The sequence below is a fragment of the Amaranthus tricolor genome, chromosome 5 (assembly GCF_026212465.1).
Source record: "Amaranthus tricolor cultivar Red isolate AtriRed21 chromosome 5, ASM2621246v1, whole genome shotgun sequence".
NCBI lineage: Eukaryota > Viridiplantae > Streptophyta > Magnoliopsida > Caryophyllales > Amaranthaceae > Amaranthus > Amaranthus tricolor.
Window position 1 is genome coordinate 31,872,727 of NC_080051.1, and position 21,294 is coordinate 31,894,020.

The window sequence follows — 21,294 nt, forward strand, 5'->3', positions numbered from 1 at the left end:
GTATGAGTTGCCGCCGTCCTTCCCTCCCCAGACCCTGTCCATAATTTTCTATGAGCGGGATACACTGAGTAGGATAATGATGATGATAAAAGTTGTTTGCCGATATATAAAAATTCTAAATAATAGGCTAACTCAGGATTCTCAAACCTTTCACTTTAATGTTTCTTAGTTTAGGGTACCACTAACCGCCTTACTCCCTAGCTTAATCACTTAGGTGTACATAAACACACCCCTTTACGATAAATGAGATATCAAGAAGATTTCATGATACATCGGATGATAGCGTTATGAAACCATCCAAAGGTGCCACCCATTAATTTGATCACGAAATTATGGCTTAAGCACATCTCAAATGTACGTCTAAACTCTAACCCCAACTTCCAATATACAAGTGTCCCAATAATAATACCTAGCTTTTAAGAGGCCCAAAAAACCTTTGTACCAACAAGATGACTCACCTCAAAACAGTCACTTGAGCAGACATTTTCAGCATTCAATTATCTACACTAATAACAACTAACTAACACATAATAATTTATATAATCCTATAAATAGAACCCACTTAGGAATTGTTAAACCATCAAGTGCCAAAAATAGCATCTGAAAAGAATAAATTACAATCCATACAATTTCAAAAGCACTAGTAAAATGGGTAGCTCATTTGTTTTCAAGTTAGGTGGAGTAATGTTGTTGTGCATGCTGGTAATTACACCAAATGTGGAGGCTGGTGTAACATGTGGTCAGGTTACGAGCAGCCTGGCACCGTGTATGTCGGCTCTTACGGGTGGTGGGAGCCCATCCCCGGCTTGCTGCGGTGGGATTAGGTCCTTAAACAGCATGGCTTCAACACCAGCAGATAGGAAAGCTGCTTGCAGCTGTTTGAAATCTGCAGCTTCTTCAGTAAAGGGTATTAATTTGTCTGCAGCAAGTGGACTCCCTGGTAAATGTGGTGTTCACATTCCTTACCCTATTAGCACTTCTGTTGACTGCTCAAAGTATGTTTCTTTCCTTTAAAATCCTTTTCTTTTTCTTTCATGAATGGATTTTCATGTTGGACATAGATATATATCTAAATTTGTTAGAATATATAACAAATCTTGACGTCTCAACCATCATCTTAAGCTTTTGGTTTGGTTTGGTTGATTTCTTAACGTGGTATCAGAGCCAACTTGACAAGAGGTCATGGGTTCAAATCTCAACCAACTCTTATTTAAAGTGGAAAATTTAGGGCCAGATACGAGGAGGACCCGTGTTGTACGCATCCACACTTCTAGCCTGAAGGGATTTTGTGTGAGGGTGTGAGGGGGCATGTTAGAAAATTTATCATATTTCGAAATCTCAACCATCAGCTAACTTTTGGTTGAGTTGATTTATTGACGAAACTACATACGAGCTTTCATATTTTATGAAAATTTCTATGCTATCTTTATGTTGGTAATCTAACTTTCTTGGATGTTTAAATTTTGCAGGGTGAACTAGATGTCAAAATTCCAGTATTTCAGATAGAAACTTAAAACTCTGCTAAACTATTACCGTATATATTTATATTTTATTGTGTGTATCATATAATAAAACAAAGTATAGATGAGACTCCTTTAGCTAGAGTCCTCTGTACTTGATATATATGTATCTTTGTCACTAGTATAATTTGATCGATATAAACTAGTTTCTCTTTTTCTACTACGTATGTGTTGGTTAATGAATTCCTAATCTTTTATATCAAGTGTAGGCACTATTACTCTGATTACCTCTTTGCAATTAAGTGACTTTTATTTACTTTGTACCACGGTGAGATTTGGTGGCTTGATTTACGCAAACTTACTCTTGTAAAGATCATGTTTTCGATTGACCTTGATGACAAACACCATACGTAACTTTAAATAAATAAGAATTGTGCATAATTTGACAATCTACTATACTAAAGACTTATAATCCTAAGTGCATCCAATATAGACATAAATCCAGCCAACTCCGTTTTTGTTATCACTTGGCTATGCACTATCATGTAAATTAAGGATGAAAAAACTTACATTGGAAATGCATCAAAGTATGTAAATGATCAAGTTTTTCTGTGCAATTAAGGCCTAAACTATCCAGACATTATCAAAGAAAAAGGGGTTTCCAAAAATTTTGTTTACATCATTACAAAAGCCGCTCAAAACTTTTTTAGATTCAGAAAGACTAGAAAATTCCTACAAACAAGAGGAAAAAGAATTAATCCTACAAGTAGATAGTGAAAATTAAACCTTGTTATAAAGGGTAAACAAAAAAAATCATCCACTAGTTTTCCTTCCAACCTCCATAGTTGAACAAGTTGTGCAATTAAATACAGTAGATGTTTTTAATGAACTTTATAGCTTATCTATGAAGGGACGTTCTTACAGTATGTAATAGTTATATAACAACAATAATTATGCTTCATCATATTTAAAAGTTTGTTAGGAAAACATTATGTTTATTAGCTGGGTATAATAGATAAAAAATACATGTCCACTCCACATATTTCAATAATAAAACAGAGAACTTTAAGTATAAATCTGCTTTTAAATCTTGCATCAAATGATCAAATTTATTGGGCTTTTTATTACCACCATCTTCAAACTCCTCAACATTATGAGGGAGTTTCTCATCCTCATGTGTTATTCAAATCATCCTCACTAGTGTATGGCTGGGACTCACTTTCTTCATTATTAATAACATGCCCATCTACACACTCTCCATGATGAAACCAAGGATTGTAATCTCTAACTATACCCCAACCTAACAAATGAATTTTCATTGTACCCTCTATAATGAAATAGCATCAAGTTGCATTTTAACAAAGGTCATCTTAGTTTAGTATCAACTTCTTTATTATTAAAAGCAAACTCTAAAAGAGAGTTAACATATTTGTATCATTGACACCTTTATGATTTCATCCAACTCCAATCCATATTCACCCTTAAAACCAATAAAAACTTTGGATGCACCTACTACTGTTCAATACTGTTTATATCTCAAAATTATTGAAAATTTTGTTATTAGTATTTTTACCAGTGTAAGTTTGATTCGAATTTATAATGTCTTTCCGATGACTCTTCCAGTGTCCCTTTTTCCCCATTTGTAATTCATGTGTATAGTTGTAAATCAGTTAGACTTTATAGCAAACATCCTAACGTGGTTATTGTTTAATTACTATCCACGTTTGTTTTATTAATGATTATGTAGCTGATTTCTGTGCATAATGTTTTGTTTATTGATTTAACCTAATTTAGGGTTTTTGGTTTTACCCTAATTTCTCATGTTTATTGATTTTAATTTTTCTTATGAAGTCCTTTTTCTCCTCTAATTTTGATACGTTGGTTGATTTTAACTCAAGCTAATTTCTACACCATTTGGAGTCAATTGGGTATGTTTCTTCCAAATTTTGGCCTTTACATAAGGTTTACTGATTTTCATTTTTCTTATTTTGACAATTATGTTCTCAATTGCAGTAAAAAGTCCTTTTTCTTCTTTAATTTTGATATTTTGGGTTGATTTAACTCATAAACAACTTCTATATTATCATTTTTAAGGCTAAGGAGAGTAAGGACTAAGTTTGCGTACATCTGACCCTCCAAACCACGTTAGGTGGAAGTCGACATTGGAGTAATGAAATCTTGTATTGATGGTCTCGAATAATTAATATAATAAAAGTACATTCAACAGATTGTTTAGTTAGATAACGATTACTCATTGTGTGTCACTGCAGGCTTGAAAATGTATAGTATAACTCTCTTTATCTTGCCTTTATTTTGGAGATGCATTAATGAAATGAAAGATAAGGCTGGTGGAAACAATTTTAGTCTATGTTGCAAACAACTATGATTGAATCATTTAGTTGGAAAAATAAGTAACTGCATGTTCATCAAATTTACTCCTGCTTTTGTGTTTCGAAGCAAGATGAGTGGGCTTCATCATAGGCAAATATAGGTAGGATATGGAGTAAAGTCATTCAATTTGTGTTACTATGTCACTGATGGCTTGCACCTGCTAATGTTGATATCATGATCATACAAGTGAGCATGATGATTGTGTAGTTTTGGATGGAGTTGCAAGTGTTTGAGTGTTGCATCATGTCTGGTGTTTTTTTTTTTTTTTGACAATGTAAGTGTTGTCTATTATGAACATATACAAATGGGAATTCCGAGATTATGTTATATTCATCTTTTTCTTTGTTTTGTACTTTGTTCCCGTTACAATCTGTGAGCCAAATTTTGGATTTTCAGCTTGGTTGTGCACATATACAACTAATCAGAAGCAATTTGAGTGTTGCATCTTTGTTTGTACGAAAGGAAGACTTATATGACAAGAAACACTTCATTGGTTACAAGTAACTGGTCCTCCTATCAAATTTGGCCCTGATAGTGATACTTTCAGGTAAACCTTGTCGCACTATCAAAGGCAATTTCTATGGGACAAAGGTAGTATGTTAAAATTTGCAAACTTATTAATGCACAGCGTTGGCTTTTGATATTCTAGATTATACTTCTATTTAAAATAGTTTCACTGTGTTTGTTTCGTTTCAAACAACTCTTATCTGAGATTGTCTCATTATAAGACCAGTTTATGCAAAACAACTTTAATGGGTGTTTTATTCAAACTTCAAAGTGCTAGTTTTCACATCCAAAATGACGTGTTAAACATTAATCAACTAAAATCGAGTATTTTAAGTACGATGTAAATATTTTAGTTAATTTAGTTGGACTATTTTATCCATTATAAAATCGTTTTCTAGTAAGCTCAAACAAGATTATTGAATTACTTGTATTAGTTGATATAAGCTCAAATAAAAAAGTAAGAGTTTGAATAAGTGTGAGAATTCCTTAATCCGAAATGACTATTGTATAGTTTGGACTAACCTTTGTGCTATGTGAATTGTCCATATAAGTTGGGAAAAGATCAGAAGATTATTGAGTTACTTATATGACTCGATATAAGCTCAAATAAAAAAGTAAGAGTTTAAATAAGTGTGATGATTCCTTAATTTGAAATGACGTAGTTTATTTGGTGAATAGTGAGTAATTTGGACACTTTATTATTCGTTGTTTGATTTAAAAGATCTAATTATATATCATAAACATTGAAACACTGCCATGTTAAAGAATTTTGATAAATTATTGCATGAAATATCATCTCGATTACTTGAATTGTTAATTATAAATAAGTTATTTTTATTAAATTTAAATTATCAATTAGAGATTAATTATTCAAATTGATTATTTGAATCGTTAATCACTCGATGACCAACATGCATTTCTAGCAAATTGTTCCAAGTTGTTTTAAAGAGCCATCAACGTTCACTTCAAAAGATGACTACGTTTGTTGTTCAAAAGTATAATTCAATACTTTTTCTTTGAACAAGCAACTAATTTACAATTGTAATAGAGCATTTACCTTCATATTTGAATTGGTTGGTTTATTGAACTACATAGCTAAGTTTTATGGCTGTATATATAAAGTTTTCAATATGTTTTCATGTCTAACCTTACTACTATTTATACATCTTCAACTATTGCATCTTTCACACCTTTGCAACATGTTGGCATTATAATATTTTCATTCGAAATATTGTTAATAGGAGTATATTAATAACATCTTAAAATTGGACGGTGTAACTTGGGGGACTACGCACGCGGCCCTACAACTAGTGTAGTTAAAAAAACGAAAGTCACCATACACCTCTAAGTTCTAAACCTTATTACTTAAACAAAAAGAATGATATATATTATAAGGCAAAGTTATAAGAAACTACCTAATATATACCCCATTTTTTAAAAAACTACCTTATGTAAAAGTTTTTACAAAAAACTACCTTATATAATACAAATCATTGCAAAACACTACTTTTTAACGGATTTCGTTTGTTGACCGTTAATTTTGGCCTTTGACCATCACGTGACAGTCACGTGACTCTTAAACTTCCTTCTTCTTCATATCATTTTTGCATTCCTTTGTTTCTGAAGCTTTCTTTCACGCGATACCCATTTCGCAGTTGCCCTTTCTTATTCCTCTTTCTCCTTGATTTCCAATCCCTAATTCATTCAAAAAACCCAATTTTTTCCAGCAATCATCACACAATTAACTAGTAATGTCTTCTTCTTCAACCGGAAATTCGATACCTGAAAAATGTGGGTGTGGAGTTCCCTTTGCAAGAAGGGTTTCATGGACCAAGGAAAATCCTGGAAGAAGGTTTAAGACTTGCGTTTTTTATGATCCTGATACAAATTGGAGATGCAAAAAGTTTAAATGGATTGATGAACCTTAAATGACTGTTTGGCAAAGAGAAGTGACTAACAAACTTGTGGAGGACAAGCGACAATTAGCAACCGAAATCAAGACTTTGACATCAAGGGTTTATTGCTTGGAACATGAAAAGGAACAAGCAATTTCAGAAATTAAAAGGATTAAGAAGAAATGGATGAATGAGAGGAAGCATGGAAATCAGATTACAAGCTTTGTATTAGGGTTTTTCTTTTGTTTTTTGTTGTGTTGGTTGTTTTAATCAAGGCTAGTAAATGAAGTTTATGACCTATTTAAGAATTTGTATTAGTGATTTCGGTATGCGATGGAAGGATGATTTCTTTTGTAACATGATTATGATGAATGAAATGTGCTTTTATTTTGTCTATTTGAATTCTTTTTTGGTATTGTTGTTTGCTGTTTGCTTGATGTTTGCAATAACATCAGTATGCACACTACTTGCACTAATCAACTTTAGTAGCCATTTCAATGTGTTTCAAAACTGAATTTCAGCACTGATTCAATTTGTATGTAATGCTGCAGCACTAATCAACTTCAGCATACTCAAAACTGATTTGCAGCACTGATTTTCATCACTCATTCAATGTGTATGTAATGCTTGCTGCACTAATCAACTTTAGTATACTCAATGTGTTTTGATGAACTGATTTGCAGCACTGGTTTTCATCACTCATTCAATGTGTATGTAATGCTTGCTGCACTAATCAACTTCAGTATACTCAATGTGTTTTAATGAACTAATTTGCAACACTGATTTTCAGCACATATTCAATGTGTATGTAATACTGCATTACTAATCAACTTCAGCATACTCAAAAACTGATTCAAAACTGATTTGAAGCTCTGATTTTGAGCACTAATTCAATGTGTATGTAATGCTTGCTGCACTAATCAACTTCAGCATACTCAAAACTGATTCGAAACTGATTTTCAGCACTAATCAACTTCAGTAGCCAACTTAATGTGTTTCAAAACTGATTCATAGCATTGATTTTGAGCACTCACTCAATGTGTATGTTATGCTTGCACTAATCTACTTTAACATACTTCATGTGTTTCAAAACTGATTCGCAGCACTGATTTTCAGCACTGATTCAATGTGTATGTAATGCTACAGCACTAATCAGTATCATCAGTATCATCAGTCTTAAATAAAGTGCACTGATTCAATGTGTATCATCAGTATTGCTGCATTGACTCAATACTCATTCAATGCTTGCTTGTGTATGGAAAACAGATTCAATGAACTTGAACATGCAACAATTTACATACTGTTGCATACAGCAATGTACATACTGCTTGGTTCATTTGAACTTAACCCATACAGCATACAGCAATGAACTTAACCCAGCTAACAACATACAACAATGCACTTAACCCAGCATACAACAATCAGATGGTTCATTTGCTTACATACAACAATTTGCTGCACTTAACACAATTCATATACTGCACTTAACACAATACATTAATTTGTTGATCCTTGAATCAGTGCGTATCATTTGTTGATTGCATGCTTGCTTGCTGCACTTAACACAACATACACACAACAATTTCAGCTTCAGGAATCACTGAGATGAAAGCTTCAACCAAACCCTACATTATCCACAAATTAGTATTAGGTTATAGCATTAGTTACAATTAAAACAAGATATGTGTTAACAAGTAATTACATTCATACCTTTTTCCTATCGCTCATGAAGGTGAAAGCTTCACCTCCTGCTTGTACCCAACTACTCGATGCAGTAACTGACCTAAGGTCTTCTACGAGGAGATTAAAAAATCAAGTCCAAGTTTCTACATTTTCTGTTTCAACCACAGCCCATGCAACGGGGAAGATGTCATCTTTACCTACAGCAGTCAAAAAAACCCCAGGGAATTGTCCCTTCAAATGTGCCCCATCAACACCTATAATAGGCCTACAACCAGCAACAAAACCCTCCTTACATGCTGGCAAGCATATATACATCCTTTGGAAAAAAGGTGGGGGTGTGTCTATTCCAATGTATTTAACGATTGCAGTGCTTCTTGGATTAAACCTCCTTTGCTTCCGCATAATCCCACACCCTGCTATACTCTTCACTAGCATCACCAAATATCATTTTCATTGCAATTCTTTTGGGCATATAACACTTAGAATACTTCACTTCACAACCTAACTCTCTATTAACCCGTTTCTCAAATGCCTTTAATTCCCAAGTTGGATTTTCCCTCCAATCCTCTATGTATTTCTCAGCTAAATACAAAGCAGAGACTTTATTATTTTGATGTAGCTGACCGTAAGTGTGCTTGGGAAAATAACTCCTTATTTGAAGTGTCTCCTCATCTTTCAACTTCACAACATGAACCTTAAAATAACACTTCTTCTCCTTCCCAAAAACACAGTTCATAATTCTTACTTTCGATTTACTACAATCGCATCTATTGTAGCAATACACACTGATTCTACTTCTACCATTATGCATGCAATAATAATTGTAACCACATTCAATAGCATGGTACCTTAGTGCTTTTCTAAACACATATGTCGAAGGAAACTTAAGGCCTAAAGATAAATTGATCTTACCTTTGAAATCAACCTCAAGATTGAATGTAGGATAGCTGCTTATACCTTCCTCATCATCATTCAATGCACCCAAATCATCATCATCAGACTCCAGTTCTTCATCATTATAGTATATGTCTCTATTGTTTTCTTCATCAATCTCCTTATCTACTACCAATCTAATTTCATCATCACCTATAAACACATCATCAAGACTGTAAACTACATTTTCTGCAAACAAATCAGAATCATCCTCATATTCATCCTCATCACCACAACTATAATCATCATTAGTACTATCATCAAAATCAGGAACTTGCTGCTCTATGTGGGCTCTCTCATTTGCTGTAAGGTTTAGGGTGGAAATAGCAGCTGAGTTATCTATTTTAGATCTAGGGTTAGCACTTAAAGATTTTTTATAACCCGAATCTGTGATTGGTGGTCCCTTTACATCAACATCTACATTTGCTCTTTCCAACTCATCCACAACCTTATGTGACACATCAAATCTTTCAATCTCCACCTCATCTACCCTAATATTACCCACCTCAGTTGCCAACTTAGAATCCTTTTTTTTCGACTTACTTGCTTTTTTCCAGATTTTCAATTTCTTCATCTTGCCTATTGATTTAGCTAATTTTAATACATTATTCAGACATAACAACAATCAATTTACAAATTCCAAGATAAAAAAACAACAAATTCAAAAGAAAAAACGCAGCAAAAGGAATCAAATTTCTAAAACGAAATAAATTTTAAATTATGCCTAAAATACAACAATGAAGTAGAAAACCATAAAAGAGTAGTAGTACATACCAGTATAGGTTAGAACTTTCAATGAGATGAAGTTAAGAGGAGGATGGGAGCGAATTTAGGAGTTACAGGTTTGAGGAAATCGCGTGAAAGAAAGCTTCAGAATTAAAGGAACGCGAAAATGAGATGAAGAAGAAGGAAGTTTAAGAGTCGATGGTCAAAGGCCAAAATTAACGGTCAACAAACAAAATCCGTTAAAAGGTAGTGTTTTGCAAAGATTTGTATTATATAAGGATGTTTTTGCAAAAACTTTTACATAAGGTAGTTTTTAAAAAAAGGGGTATAAATTAGGTAGTTTCTTATAATTTTGCCATATTATAATACACATTCATAAAAGAGTATTAACTATAAGGTATATAAAGCTAGAATAGTGTACCATTGCACCTTATATTTTCCTATAAAATAATAACTCTGTTAAAAATTACAAAATGAAAATTGTGTTGATGCGTCTCTATCAAAAAAGTTAACAAAATTTTCATGAGTTGATTAAAACAATTAAGTATTTAAAGTGTTCAATATTCAAATGTCTTGGGATTCAAAATTCATTTTGACATAGGTATTGTTAAATACTTCGTTCTATTTTATTCAATATACAATAAAAAAAAAATAGTAAGTATAATGAAATGAACAAAGTACAAAGTTAATAATATTTTACATTATAAATTAATCTTTTAAGTTATTACCACCATTAGTACCGAAAAGGCAACAACCAAACAAACCATTTGACTTATAAGAGTTGAATCACAATGCACTGCAAAAAAGTGCAATTTCATTAACAAATATGATAATAGAGATGATACAATCATATGAATAGAAAAATATAGCCAAAACAGTGCGATATGCCAAAAATACAAATTTTAACACCTTGTAATAATAATATAATTCAATAGATTTTGAAAATTTTTATGAATGGTCCTATTGACTTATTTTTACATAATCCAAATTGAAAGCCAAAAGTCATGCATTACGCTAAACAAAATAGAAGTCTCCGAGAACCTCGCTCAATTACCAAGTAGGGCATTTGGCTATGGCATTGGATCTTGCTCTAAGAATGATCCACCGGCAAAAATGTGTATGGGCTATTGTTTCCCTTCCATTAATTTCCTGCAAGAAACAACATGTAACAATACTAAAATACCTATAAAAGTATGAAAACTCAAATTATTTCAACAATCAATTACTCTACCAAACCAACGCCCATACCCTTAGTAAAATCAAGAAGCTAAGGTTCACTTCCCAATACTCCATAAATCCACTATATAAAGAGCCCTCTAGGAACCTCTTAAACCATCAGTTGTCCTAAAAACATCCTACAAAATACTTCATATTTCTTAAGCTATTCCTTTCTCGACCTGACCTGAAACTTTAACCAACAATGGCCAACTCATCAGCTCTTCTCAAATTCGCTTGCGCAGTTTTCATGTGCATGGTTGTGCTTGCGCCGCATGGTGAGGCAGCAATGAACTGTGGGTTGGTGACCAAAAATCTGGCACAATGTCTGTCTTACTTGACTAGCCCCGGGGGGGCACCAACAGCTGCTTGCTGTAACGGTATAAAGACCTTAAACAATTTGGCTTCGACACCAGCTGACAGGAAGACTGCCTGTACCTGTCTAAAATCAGCTGCAAATTCAATGAAGAAAATGGACTATGCTAAGGCAGCTGGACTCCCTGGCAAATGTGGTGTTAGAATTCCTTACGCTATTAGCCCCAAAACTGATTGCTCCAGGTTTGTTTAAGCAGTATATTAATCCTTGTAATACATCCTGTGATGTTATTGAATCCATTATATCGCTTTGCTACATTACCTTTTTTTTCATAAAGTAAAGAGCTTATATAACATCCCATTACCTCAACGGCCCGTTTGGTGGTACTAAATAGTGGTAATGAAAATGTATTATAGTGTAAAATTTTATCAAAAGATCCATATCATTCCCATAATAATAAAACTTTGATCACAAAAAAGTTTTTTTGTTTACAAATTTGCATTACCACCTAATACCACCTCTCCCAATAGTAATGCACTGGAATGAATTATATGAAGAAAAATGAGATGATTAAAGTTAGACAAGCATGTCCATCAAGGTAGCCAAGCATTTTTCAACCAAAATTCACTAGTTTTTCATTCCCATTACCACTATTTATTACCACCTACCAAACGGGCCGCAAATGCCATCAAATCTTTCCGACTTAAGCTCCTCCTGGGTTGGATATGCACAATCTTACTATTAACAAAGAAGTTAATCTGTAATTTCATACAAACTAGAAATGCAAATGATATAATGAGTTATTTTGATATAATATCATCGAAATTGAAATCAAAGAACTAAAAATATGTGGATCTATCCAGTATCTAACTTTATTCTTTCTACTAATTGTCTGATGATGCAGGGTGAACTAGCTTGATGAGGATATCTCCAAGAATAGACATGTCATTGAGGCAGTAGCAAAGACAATAAAAATCGTCGTCAGGACACTTAATGTGTTTCTTTTTCTTTATATGAATCCATATACATCTGTATCCTAAGTCCTGCTCTTATGTTCAACTATTATTATCAATCTATCATCTTCACACGAATTTGAACGTTATTTTCTACGAGTTTTCTCAATTCCATTAGTTGTGTACTCGGTTCAAAATTAAGGCAATAAATACTTCTAGGGCGAAAAACAATACAAAAAATACAATATAAATTGATAAATAATTTGATCTTAAATTCTAGATCAATTGGAAGATGATTTTAAAAATATAGAAACAAAAGAAATATTTGGAACTTCAAATGATACACAAACTTGTCAGTTACTCCTATTAACATTCAATGTTCTTCCATGGTGAAATCTAAAATGGTCCAATGAACATCAAGCAGTTTAAAACAATGCCTATGGGCTGTGACTTTGGAAAAGTTAATCATTCTCCAATTTCAACTGCAAACTCAGAAGACAAATCTCAGTCTCCCAACCACAGTAATGGACAGTTTAAGAGATGGAAACAGTGAGCCACTATTATCTACCAACGATATATGACATTACAACTAAGTTAGCCACTATCCACTGTTAGTTACTGTGCATAGCCACTGTCCAGGACATCTAACCCGACCTAAATCTAAATCGAAATGAGAGAATTTGGGTTGAGACTATTGATCCAAGTAAGTAAATGGGTCGACCCGACATGAGTTTATTAAATGGATTAGATTAATGCCAAAATTGTCAACCGGAAACAAACTCACTCGTTTAACTAAACGAGTTAGTCAAATCAATATGTACAACTAGAACTTAATTCATTTAATATTTTTTTTTATTTTTCATTGTGAATACAAAATAAACAAGTCGTTAATTAAAATTTTAAAACTAAGGCTTAAACAAACAAGTTAAGCAACCTTTTGAAATGTCTTAAGTTTGTCTATTTATATATAAACGGGTTAAGTGCGTGGGTTGAAATCAGGTTGACCTGATCCGCTATAATATTGTGATTTTTAACCCCATTAACTAAACGGGTTAGTTCAGGTCAAAGGATTGCTCATTTATATATGACCCAAACACGAACTCAACCAAACTTAATTTGTTTAACAAGCCCATATATACCCTATCAGCTTTACTCCCTCTTACAAAAGAGCTCGGAATCCATTGATACTTATTTAACTCAAAAAACTAGTTCAATCAACGTTAGAAAAAAAGACTATTCTTTGAGAAGATTTTAAACAAACAAATAATCCAAAAAAATACACTATTTTATTTGAAACTTACCGCATTATATTACTTGTCATATAAGTCTTGCTTTCGTACGCCTACAAGCTTCACTAAATTCTTAAGACATATGACCAAAGACCTACAAATATATTTAGTTAACCTGCTGCTCATAAATATAACTTCATCAATGAAATTAGGACAGCACTTGGACCAACTCAACAAGTAACACCAATATGACTAATATGATACAAAGGTGGCACGCATTGATAACCCATAGAAATTATAATTATACTATCTTTATGTACACATTCGGACAAAATTACTTTCACTTAACATGCAGATTACCCGGTTACAATAGAAGAAAAAAAAAAAAAACATTTTATAACTTGAATCACCAAATATAAGCTCTTTCTAATTCATCACTTAATTTGCATCTATCTGATATGGTAGATACAGCAAATTTTATAATGCATATACATCTAAAACTTAGTCGCAAGCTCCAAAAAATCATGATAATTTCTATAAATCATTTGATTGACTAAGGTTAACCCATTGACATAAAAAATCATGAAAAATTTTCAATAAAAAGTATATAATTCAAATGTATTTTGAACCATAATTCATAGATAAAAACGATTGTTAAAAATTTGTTAATCTGAATGTAGATGACCGAGCTCTTAGCCTCTCACTAAATGAACAATATGCAATCCCTATATATGTCATATAGTCAAATAATAGATTGTGTTCTCTATAAGAGGTTTAAACGATGTATGATGACAAATTAATTTTAAATGAAATAATAATAATATTCATCCCTACAATGTCATTAAATAGTACTTGAGTATTTATCTAAAAGTTCGTAAGGACTAGATAAAAACATGTAACACTATCTTACTATTGGAAAAACAAAAAAGTCGTTTTCAATTGACTTTTATTTAAGATAAATAAATATAATCTGAAACTTCAAAGAAAAAGTGTCGATACATCAATAAATTAACCTTGTTACTATAGACCGCATGTAGTAATTAAAGATGATCCACTAGTAAAAGTTCTATTTGTCAATCCTATTTGTATGTTTGTTGAAATAAAAGAGGTTATCCAAAGGCAAGGCTAATACTCAGTCAAATGATAAAGGACGACCTGGATCTAAACATAACAAGTAATTACCAACTATTCCCCATACACTTGCATTGCTAAAGTTACCAAGTTATCAAAAATCATACCCGCAAAACTTCTCTATATAAAGAACCAAACTAGGTAGAACGAAAACCAGCAATAGCCAGAAAAATCCTTATAACACACATCTACGTACTCTGATCCTATCCAGATTTTTTAACCAAAATCAACCCATGGCTAGCTCAGCTTTTTGCAAATTTGTGTGTGCAGTTCTTATGTGCATGGTGGTCGTTGCACCGTATGCAGAGGCAACCATTAACTGTGGCACAGTGACCAAAAATATTGCACAATGTGTTACCTACTTAAAGGGTGGCGATGAACCGTCAGAAACATGCTGTGATGGGGTTCGGACCCTCAGCAAATTAGCGTCTACCCCAGAAGACAAGAAAACTGCTTGTGGCTGCATAAAATCAGCAGCTAGCTCTGTTAAGGGTATTGATAGCCAGAAGGCAGCGTCTCTTCCTACTAAATGTGGTGTCACAATTTCCTATGCAATCAGCCCCAACACTGATTGCTCTAAGTATGGTTCTATTTCTGTTTCTCCAATTAAAACGCTTCTTTAATCAGAAAGACCACTAAGCAGTAAACAAATAATCAGTTAAATAAGAATACGCGACATTTAAATGCCTTTTAGGAAGGAAACTTGTACTTTTGGCCTTTGTCACAATGCCACTATAACTCAGTTACTTGTGTCCATATTCCCACACAAGTATGCGTCCAAACAGAAGAAATCACTAAGAAATAAGCAAATTATAATACAGTTAAACATCATACAGATTAAATCCACCACATTTAGTGGCGTTTTAGATAGAAAACTAGTATTTTAGAACTATGTTACAAGGCTACTAAAACTCAGCCGCTTGTCTCAAAGTGGCATAGGCCACAAGGCCACTCGCTCAGGTGTTTGTCTCGTATGCAGGATAAACTTCCAAAAGTTCAACTTGCCTATATTTTTGAAAGACTTCCACAAATTAGCCTAAAGCAAGTGCTAAAGTGTCCATGAGCATATGAAAGTAGATGTCCATAAGTTCAACTTGCCTAAATTTCTAAAAGACTTCAAAAATTAAGTGTTAAAAGTGTCCATAACTAGGTCATAGTATAAACGACTGAAACAAGTACATAAATTGAAATTAAGAAATCCAAGAAACATATCTTTCAGCAAGGTTTATTAAAGTGCGGCCATAATAAAGAGTAACCTATCATATATCGCAAGAGCCACATATGACATACTCCTAAGTGATATGATAAAATTCTACGAGAAAACAATGTAGTCCATCATTAAATTGTAGCTATAAGAATTGAGACATCCGATATTAGTTGACATAATTTGATATTAATTTCCACATAATTAACTCGTGTTCCATTTGTGTCATGTCTCCAGGGTGAACTAGATGGAACAGTTTCCAACTTTAATGAAGTATCCAATTATTGGCCATGAAGCTTGAAGAATAAAGAACTCGATAGACTTCTACCTACAGATAGTCATTTGTATTCTATTTAATTCGTATTTGTACCGGGTTTTTCACTCATACGTCATTACAATTATCTATATATATGTATGTATAAGCTATTTATTTGTTAAAAATGAGACTTCTTCTGATGTGTTCATGTGAAATGTACCTTAATATGTTGGACTAAGTGTAAGGCAAAAAAATTTCACCGAAACATCCGATCAACACACCTATGAAAAAATATGCATCAGAAAAAATGAATATCTATAAGTATGAGTAAATTATAGTGAAATCAATCATAAGAACTTGGCTATGCCATTAGATGGTCATTAAAATTTCCTCCTGTGATCCAAGCAAGCCCCTAAAACCAGGAGATATTACTGCATGGAGTGCGATCCTATCAGGTCATTTATTGATGCTGATCTTACATTCATTAATAATGTTCTAGTTGCCTTTGAAGTAGATATACACAATAGACGCTGATTCCAATTAAAGGACATATCCGGGATTTTGAATTTTAATTTTCAGAGGCTATTCAATGTCAAAAATTGACCATCAAAACAAATTACTAATGTTGCCCGTCATCAATTAAGATTAATGTGTTCTTCAAGCAATTCGGTTTGCAAAAAAAAAAAAAATCATTCAGAACCATAGTGCGGAAATATGACACAAACTGAAAGTGAAATGATGAATACTCTCTCAGTCCCAAACTAGTTGCAGCCTACAGGCTTGCAGCATAGTTTCATGCTCAGCAAATTAGATTTTAGAGGAAACTTAGACTTGAAGTCAAATAGTTCAAATGCAAATTTTAGGGGTTATTTTTGTTAAAATCCATAATGTTAACACATTATCGTAGTATTGAATGAAATATAGCAGATTAGGTTTTAAGGTTTAATAGGTAAAGTTTATCATATAATTATATACCGCAACTGATTTATAACAGCCCAAAAATACTTTGCAACTAATTGGGATGGAGAAAATATAACATTCGCATTCGTAAAAGCAATGACCCTTAATAGTAGTCAACCCTCACGAGCAAACACAATGTAGGGAATGCTAGCTCTCATTCAAGTTGAGCCCAATGATGGGCACACGTATCTAATTCATCATAAATTCATAACTATTCATTTACAATAAACTCTCAAAATAGAACATAAACTCAATCATTTCAAAAAGAATTATGAATATTCCAACAATGATTCATATTTAATTATTACTCTTAAAAATGATGGAAAAAAATTTCAAGACATTTTGAAAGGACCAAAGGTGATCATAAGAGGCAAATTTAAGCTGCTAAAAAGAAAAATAAAATTGAAAATGCAAATGTTGAAAGTGTACTAAAAAATTAACCTCCAGTATTCACGTATGTTAACTAGAAATAACAAAGTATTCTCTTTACTTAGAGTTATTGTGAGTTAATAGTGTAAGTTGAATTAGTATGTGAGAAGTATATAAGATGGTGAGCCATTCATTGCTAATCCAGCGGACCAGCAATGTAAACTGGGGCCATTCTAGTCTCTAAAATGTAACATTATAAAAAATTATGATGTTCCATGTGAAACAAGACATGTGATCATTGATAATTCTACCAACTTAATCTTCAGACCCACTAAACAAGTTGAGATGTTGTACACAAAAGTCTTAATGTCAACTCAAATAGAGGGCCACTTATTTAATTGAGACAATAAAATTTAGATTTGAAGTGGTTGGCAGCAATGACTTAGCTAAGTGGTAGTAATCAAGTAAAATTCTAAAATCACAAAAAGAATGTCAGAAAATCCATGGATCACTGACTCTGTAATCTAAAAAAAAATTAAAACAATGTCAAACCCCTAATCTCAACATTATAAAGCCGACTAATTCAGCCTGTAACATAAGATGTGATGGTGCTTTACATTGATTGTTACAAACAAACTACAGTTTTGATTCATTATCTGGACTTGTGATCGACAATGAAAGCAAGAGCAATAACAATAGAGTTACATCAAACAAGTAGAGAAAGTAAATACACCATTGAACTCATCTGCCATTTCATTAGTATTCATTCACTTAGCAGTAGCTTGAACTATCGCATGTATGCATGAAATACACTCTCATGTGAGATTGTCTCCTACCCTTTCACTATGCTTCATTATAAAAACACAATCATACAAAAGGACGAAATAAGCTAAGAGATAAGAGGAAAAGACTCCAATTGTGCAAATGTAACAATCTCATATGGAAATCCAAAACAGTAACCGGGGCAATCTCACAGGGACAAAGGAACTAATACTTAAAAGAAAAGAAGACTTGACAAGTGAACATCAAAATATCCATGTCACAAATGTATGAATATACAAAATATAGCAGAAGTTGTAACTTATTTAATTTCAAAATAGTTGTGGCTTTTCTCCATACGCAAACTTATACTCAAGATTTACCTGGACTCAATGAACCCGAATTGAATAAATTTTACAATTCAGCATCAATAATAAGACCTAAAATCTCAATTAATTTTGAAGTAACAAAAGCATAATGTAGGCGCTTTCTCAAATGTGCAAAACAATTCAACAGATCAAGTCACTCAAATAATAGATGTGACCCCCGCATTCAAGACTCAACTGCAAACCCCAGACCTAAGTAGTTACCATTAAGCATTACTAGCTCCCTACTCCTCGTACATTTTAATAAATAGCACAAAATGGAAGCGTTTATTCCATTCAGTGTTTTACCAAATCCTTCCCCTCTATCTCTCTCTCTATATATAAACCAATTCTAAAAGTTTGCAAACAAATTATAGCATGGCTAGTCGAGCTAACCTGAAGCTGTTATCTGCAGTTGTCATGTGCATGATGGTGGCTGCACCATATTCACAGGCTGCAATTAACTGTGGTCTGGTCTCTCAGAGCCTTGCTCCATGCCTTGCCTTCCTAGAAAATGGTAATGGACCATCAGCAGCTTGCTGCAAAGGTGTCAAAACCCTCCAATCTTTGGCTAACACTGTGCAGGATAAAAGAACTGCTTGCAGGTGCATGAAATCAGCTGCCGCAGCCATCCCTGGTATCAATCACAAGAACACAGCTGCACTTCCTAGCAAATGTGGAGTCAGAATTGGAACAGTTGCTGGTCCACAGACAGACTGCAACAAGTACAACTCCTTCTTACTTGTTTAATGGGTTTTGAGATTAAATTTAGACTGCAATCAGATAAATAGCCGACAATATCACTACTCCTGAAAAAATTTATAATACAAAACAAAATAACAACAAATTCACAAGGTCAAGGTCAAACAAGATAGCTTTACTATGCTCATAGTACAAGGCTATGAGTTTTCAACTGCTGAACATTTTTACTGTGTTTATGTTACAGGATAAACTAGAGCTGAAGCTTCAAGGAGCCAAGCACCAGAAAAATCAACCAAAATGTATTAGTGGGGTGCTTAAGTTGAGTACAATATACAAATATTTCATTAAGATTTTCTCATCGAATGAAGGCTTATACCTACTTTCTGATGATCAGGTTATCATTACGTACTTATGTATGCATGTGCCATTGTCATCATGATTTATATTATCTTCGATCATAAGCGAAGGCATTGCAATGATAATAAAAAAACTCTCTTCTTTTTTAGCTCAATTAATGATTGCCTAAGCAAGATATTCTAACAATTTTGGGCAAAACTGAAGTTATCATGATTAAAATATCATATGGGCATCTATTCAGGAATACTAACTGATGATTTAGAGGCAAAGAAAAAACATACTAATAAACCTGCCTTCAAACAGAAAAAATGTTAAATCTCCAAATGAGGCCACAAATCCCACAAGAAGCAACTTTGTTGACTCTTTTCAAGAAACTAATCAGCCGCAAAATAAAGTTCTACAGGTTGCATGTTACATTAAATGAAGTTGCAGACTGTAAAGATGGAAACTCTGTACAGGATTGAACTACGAAAAATGAAAAAAAAAATGGTGAACAGTGAATTTACTCCTTGCTGTCTCAAAAGTCAAAAAGGGATGCCAGCTTCAAGGGCTGTAAATATTCCAACACTATTATTAATATTGCTATTTCTTAATTATAACCTTGAATCTCTAAACAAAAAATTCAAGGTAGTCTTAAAAAGAGATGGATTTTAACACCCCTTACAACGTCGAACATGCTACAACTATAACATAGCTAGAATTGAAGAGTCAAGAGTGCAATCCAGGAAGATCAAAACAAAATTGATTCATCTATTATAAACATTCACCCAAGAAAGACTACAAGCTTTTTTTACTTGAACTCTTTATTTGCTATTTATTTCTTGTAAAAACTGTATGCAACAGCTTGAGTGTAAAAGATAATTAACCCAAAAAGTATTGATATTTGATCCTCAAAATTGGAACACCAAGATAAAAAAGGAAAACTTTACAAAATTTCTAATGAGGAAAACTTTACAAAATTTCTAATGAGTACAATACTGACCAACTAAAATAGGACAGTTGTATTAAATAAAATTAGGTGTGCTGTGCTTATAAACTAAATGAAGAAAAGGAAGATTACACAGCGCTGTGATGGTAAACGAAAGAGCCAAATAAAGATATTCTAAATGTTTGCTAAGTTTTATCATCACAAGGCTACATGTTGATCAAATGTGTTAATTGCCATTTTACCAATGTGAATCTAGCGGGTGTAGGAAAGATGTCATAGACATGTAACACCAGACCCTAAAGAAAATTCATTTGTTGAAAAACACTCGATGTATTTATCTCACTAAACTGAAACACTGTCAAAGATGTTTGCTCATACAATACATCCATACACTATTTTAGCTCACTAGTTTTTGCTCTCTCTTCACAATAGTTTGAGCAAGCAACTTAGCTTCACAAAGCTCTTATCCCAAGCTACCCTCACTCATCAACAAGAAAGAAATCTTCCTTGAAGATTACGCTGTTGGAAAATAGAATAAAATATCGTTAGAATTATAATAATTAGTTATTTCCTAAATCCTATATTATATCTTTTAAATTAGTTAAGAAAATAATTTTTTTATTAACAAGAAATTACTTACAACTCTCTGGCTATTAAATGTAGATCAAATACATAGGAATACAAGCAATAAAAAACCTTTCAATAAACCTGTTTTCTCTATCTAACACCCACTCTTTGGTGGTGCTTTCTTCTCCCTACACTCCAGAGCTTCTCATGTAATTAGATGAACTTCAACAAGTTCACACATGCTCTGGCTTCAAAAGGCGTTCTTAAATCCTTCAAAGGTCAAAGGAATCAATCCTAGAAGACCACAAATACATTCACACATACTAGGCCTAGAGCACGAAGACTGACGCATTGTGCTCATCTCAGCGTATCACAATTATCGTCTGAG

General features: G+C 33.1%; 4 protein-coding genes across 4 annotated transcripts; all 4 read left to right on the forward strand.

The window, feature by feature from the left end:
• The first annotated feature begins 562 nt into the window (after nt 1-562).
• On the forward strand, nt 563-1,680 carry LOC130813899 (non-specific lipid-transfer protein 1-like). The gene is made up of 2 exons (XM_057679807.1): nt 563-995; nt 1,470-1,680. The coding sequence occupies exons 1-2, from the start codon at nt 649-651 to the stop codon at nt 1,477-1,479; spliced, it is 357 nt and encodes a 118-aa protein (XP_057535790.1). The 5' UTR covers nt 563-648; the 3' UTR covers nt 1,480-1,680.
• Nucleotides 1,681-11,015: 9,335 nt separating this feature from the next.
• Nucleotides 11,016-12,228, forward strand: LOC130812853 (non-specific lipid-transfer protein-like). The gene is made up of 2 exons (XM_057678471.1): nt 11,016-11,368; nt 12,031-12,228. Exons 1-2 carry the CDS (start codon nt 11,016-11,018, stop codon nt 12,038-12,040), a joined length of 363 nt encoding a protein of 120 aa, XP_057534454.1. The 3' UTR covers nt 12,041-12,228.
• A 1,100-nt stretch (nt 12,229-13,328) lies between these two features.
• Nucleotides 13,329-16,099, forward strand: LOC130812855 (non-specific lipid-transfer protein-like). Its single transcript, XM_057678474.1, has 2 exons — nt 13,329-15,019; nt 15,881-16,099. Exons 1-2 carry the CDS (start codon nt 14,673-14,675, stop codon nt 15,888-15,890), a joined length of 357 nt encoding a protein of 118 aa, XP_057534457.1. The 5' UTR covers nt 13,329-14,672; the 3' UTR covers nt 15,891-16,099.
• A 1,150-nt stretch (nt 16,100-17,249) lies between these two features.
• Nucleotides 17,250-19,565, forward strand: LOC130812854 (non-specific lipid-transfer protein-like). The gene is made up of 2 exons (XM_057678473.1): nt 17,250-19,077; nt 19,299-19,565. The coding sequence occupies exons 1-2, from the start codon at nt 18,731-18,733 to the stop codon at nt 19,306-19,308; spliced, it is 357 nt and encodes a 118-aa protein (XP_057534456.1). The 5' UTR covers nt 17,250-18,730; the 3' UTR covers nt 19,309-19,565.
• The last annotated feature ends 1,729 nt before the right edge of the window (nt 19,566-21,294 follow it).

Coding starts and splice junctions, on each gene's coding strand:
- LOC130813899 (XM_057679807.1), top strand. CDS start 649: ATGGGTAGCTCATTTGTTTTCAAGTTAGGTGGAGTAATGTTGTTGTGC.
- LOC130812853 (XM_057678471.1), top strand. CDS start 11,016: ATGGCCAACTCATCAGCTCTTCTCAAATTCGCTTGCGCAGTTTTCATG.
- LOC130812855 (XM_057678474.1), top strand. CDS start 14,673: ATGGCTAGCTCAGCTTTTTGCAAATTTGTGTGTGCAGTTCTTATGTGC.
- LOC130812854 (XM_057678473.1), top strand. CDS start 18,731: ATGGCTAGTCGAGCTAACCTGAAGCTGTTATCTGCAGTTGTCATGTGC.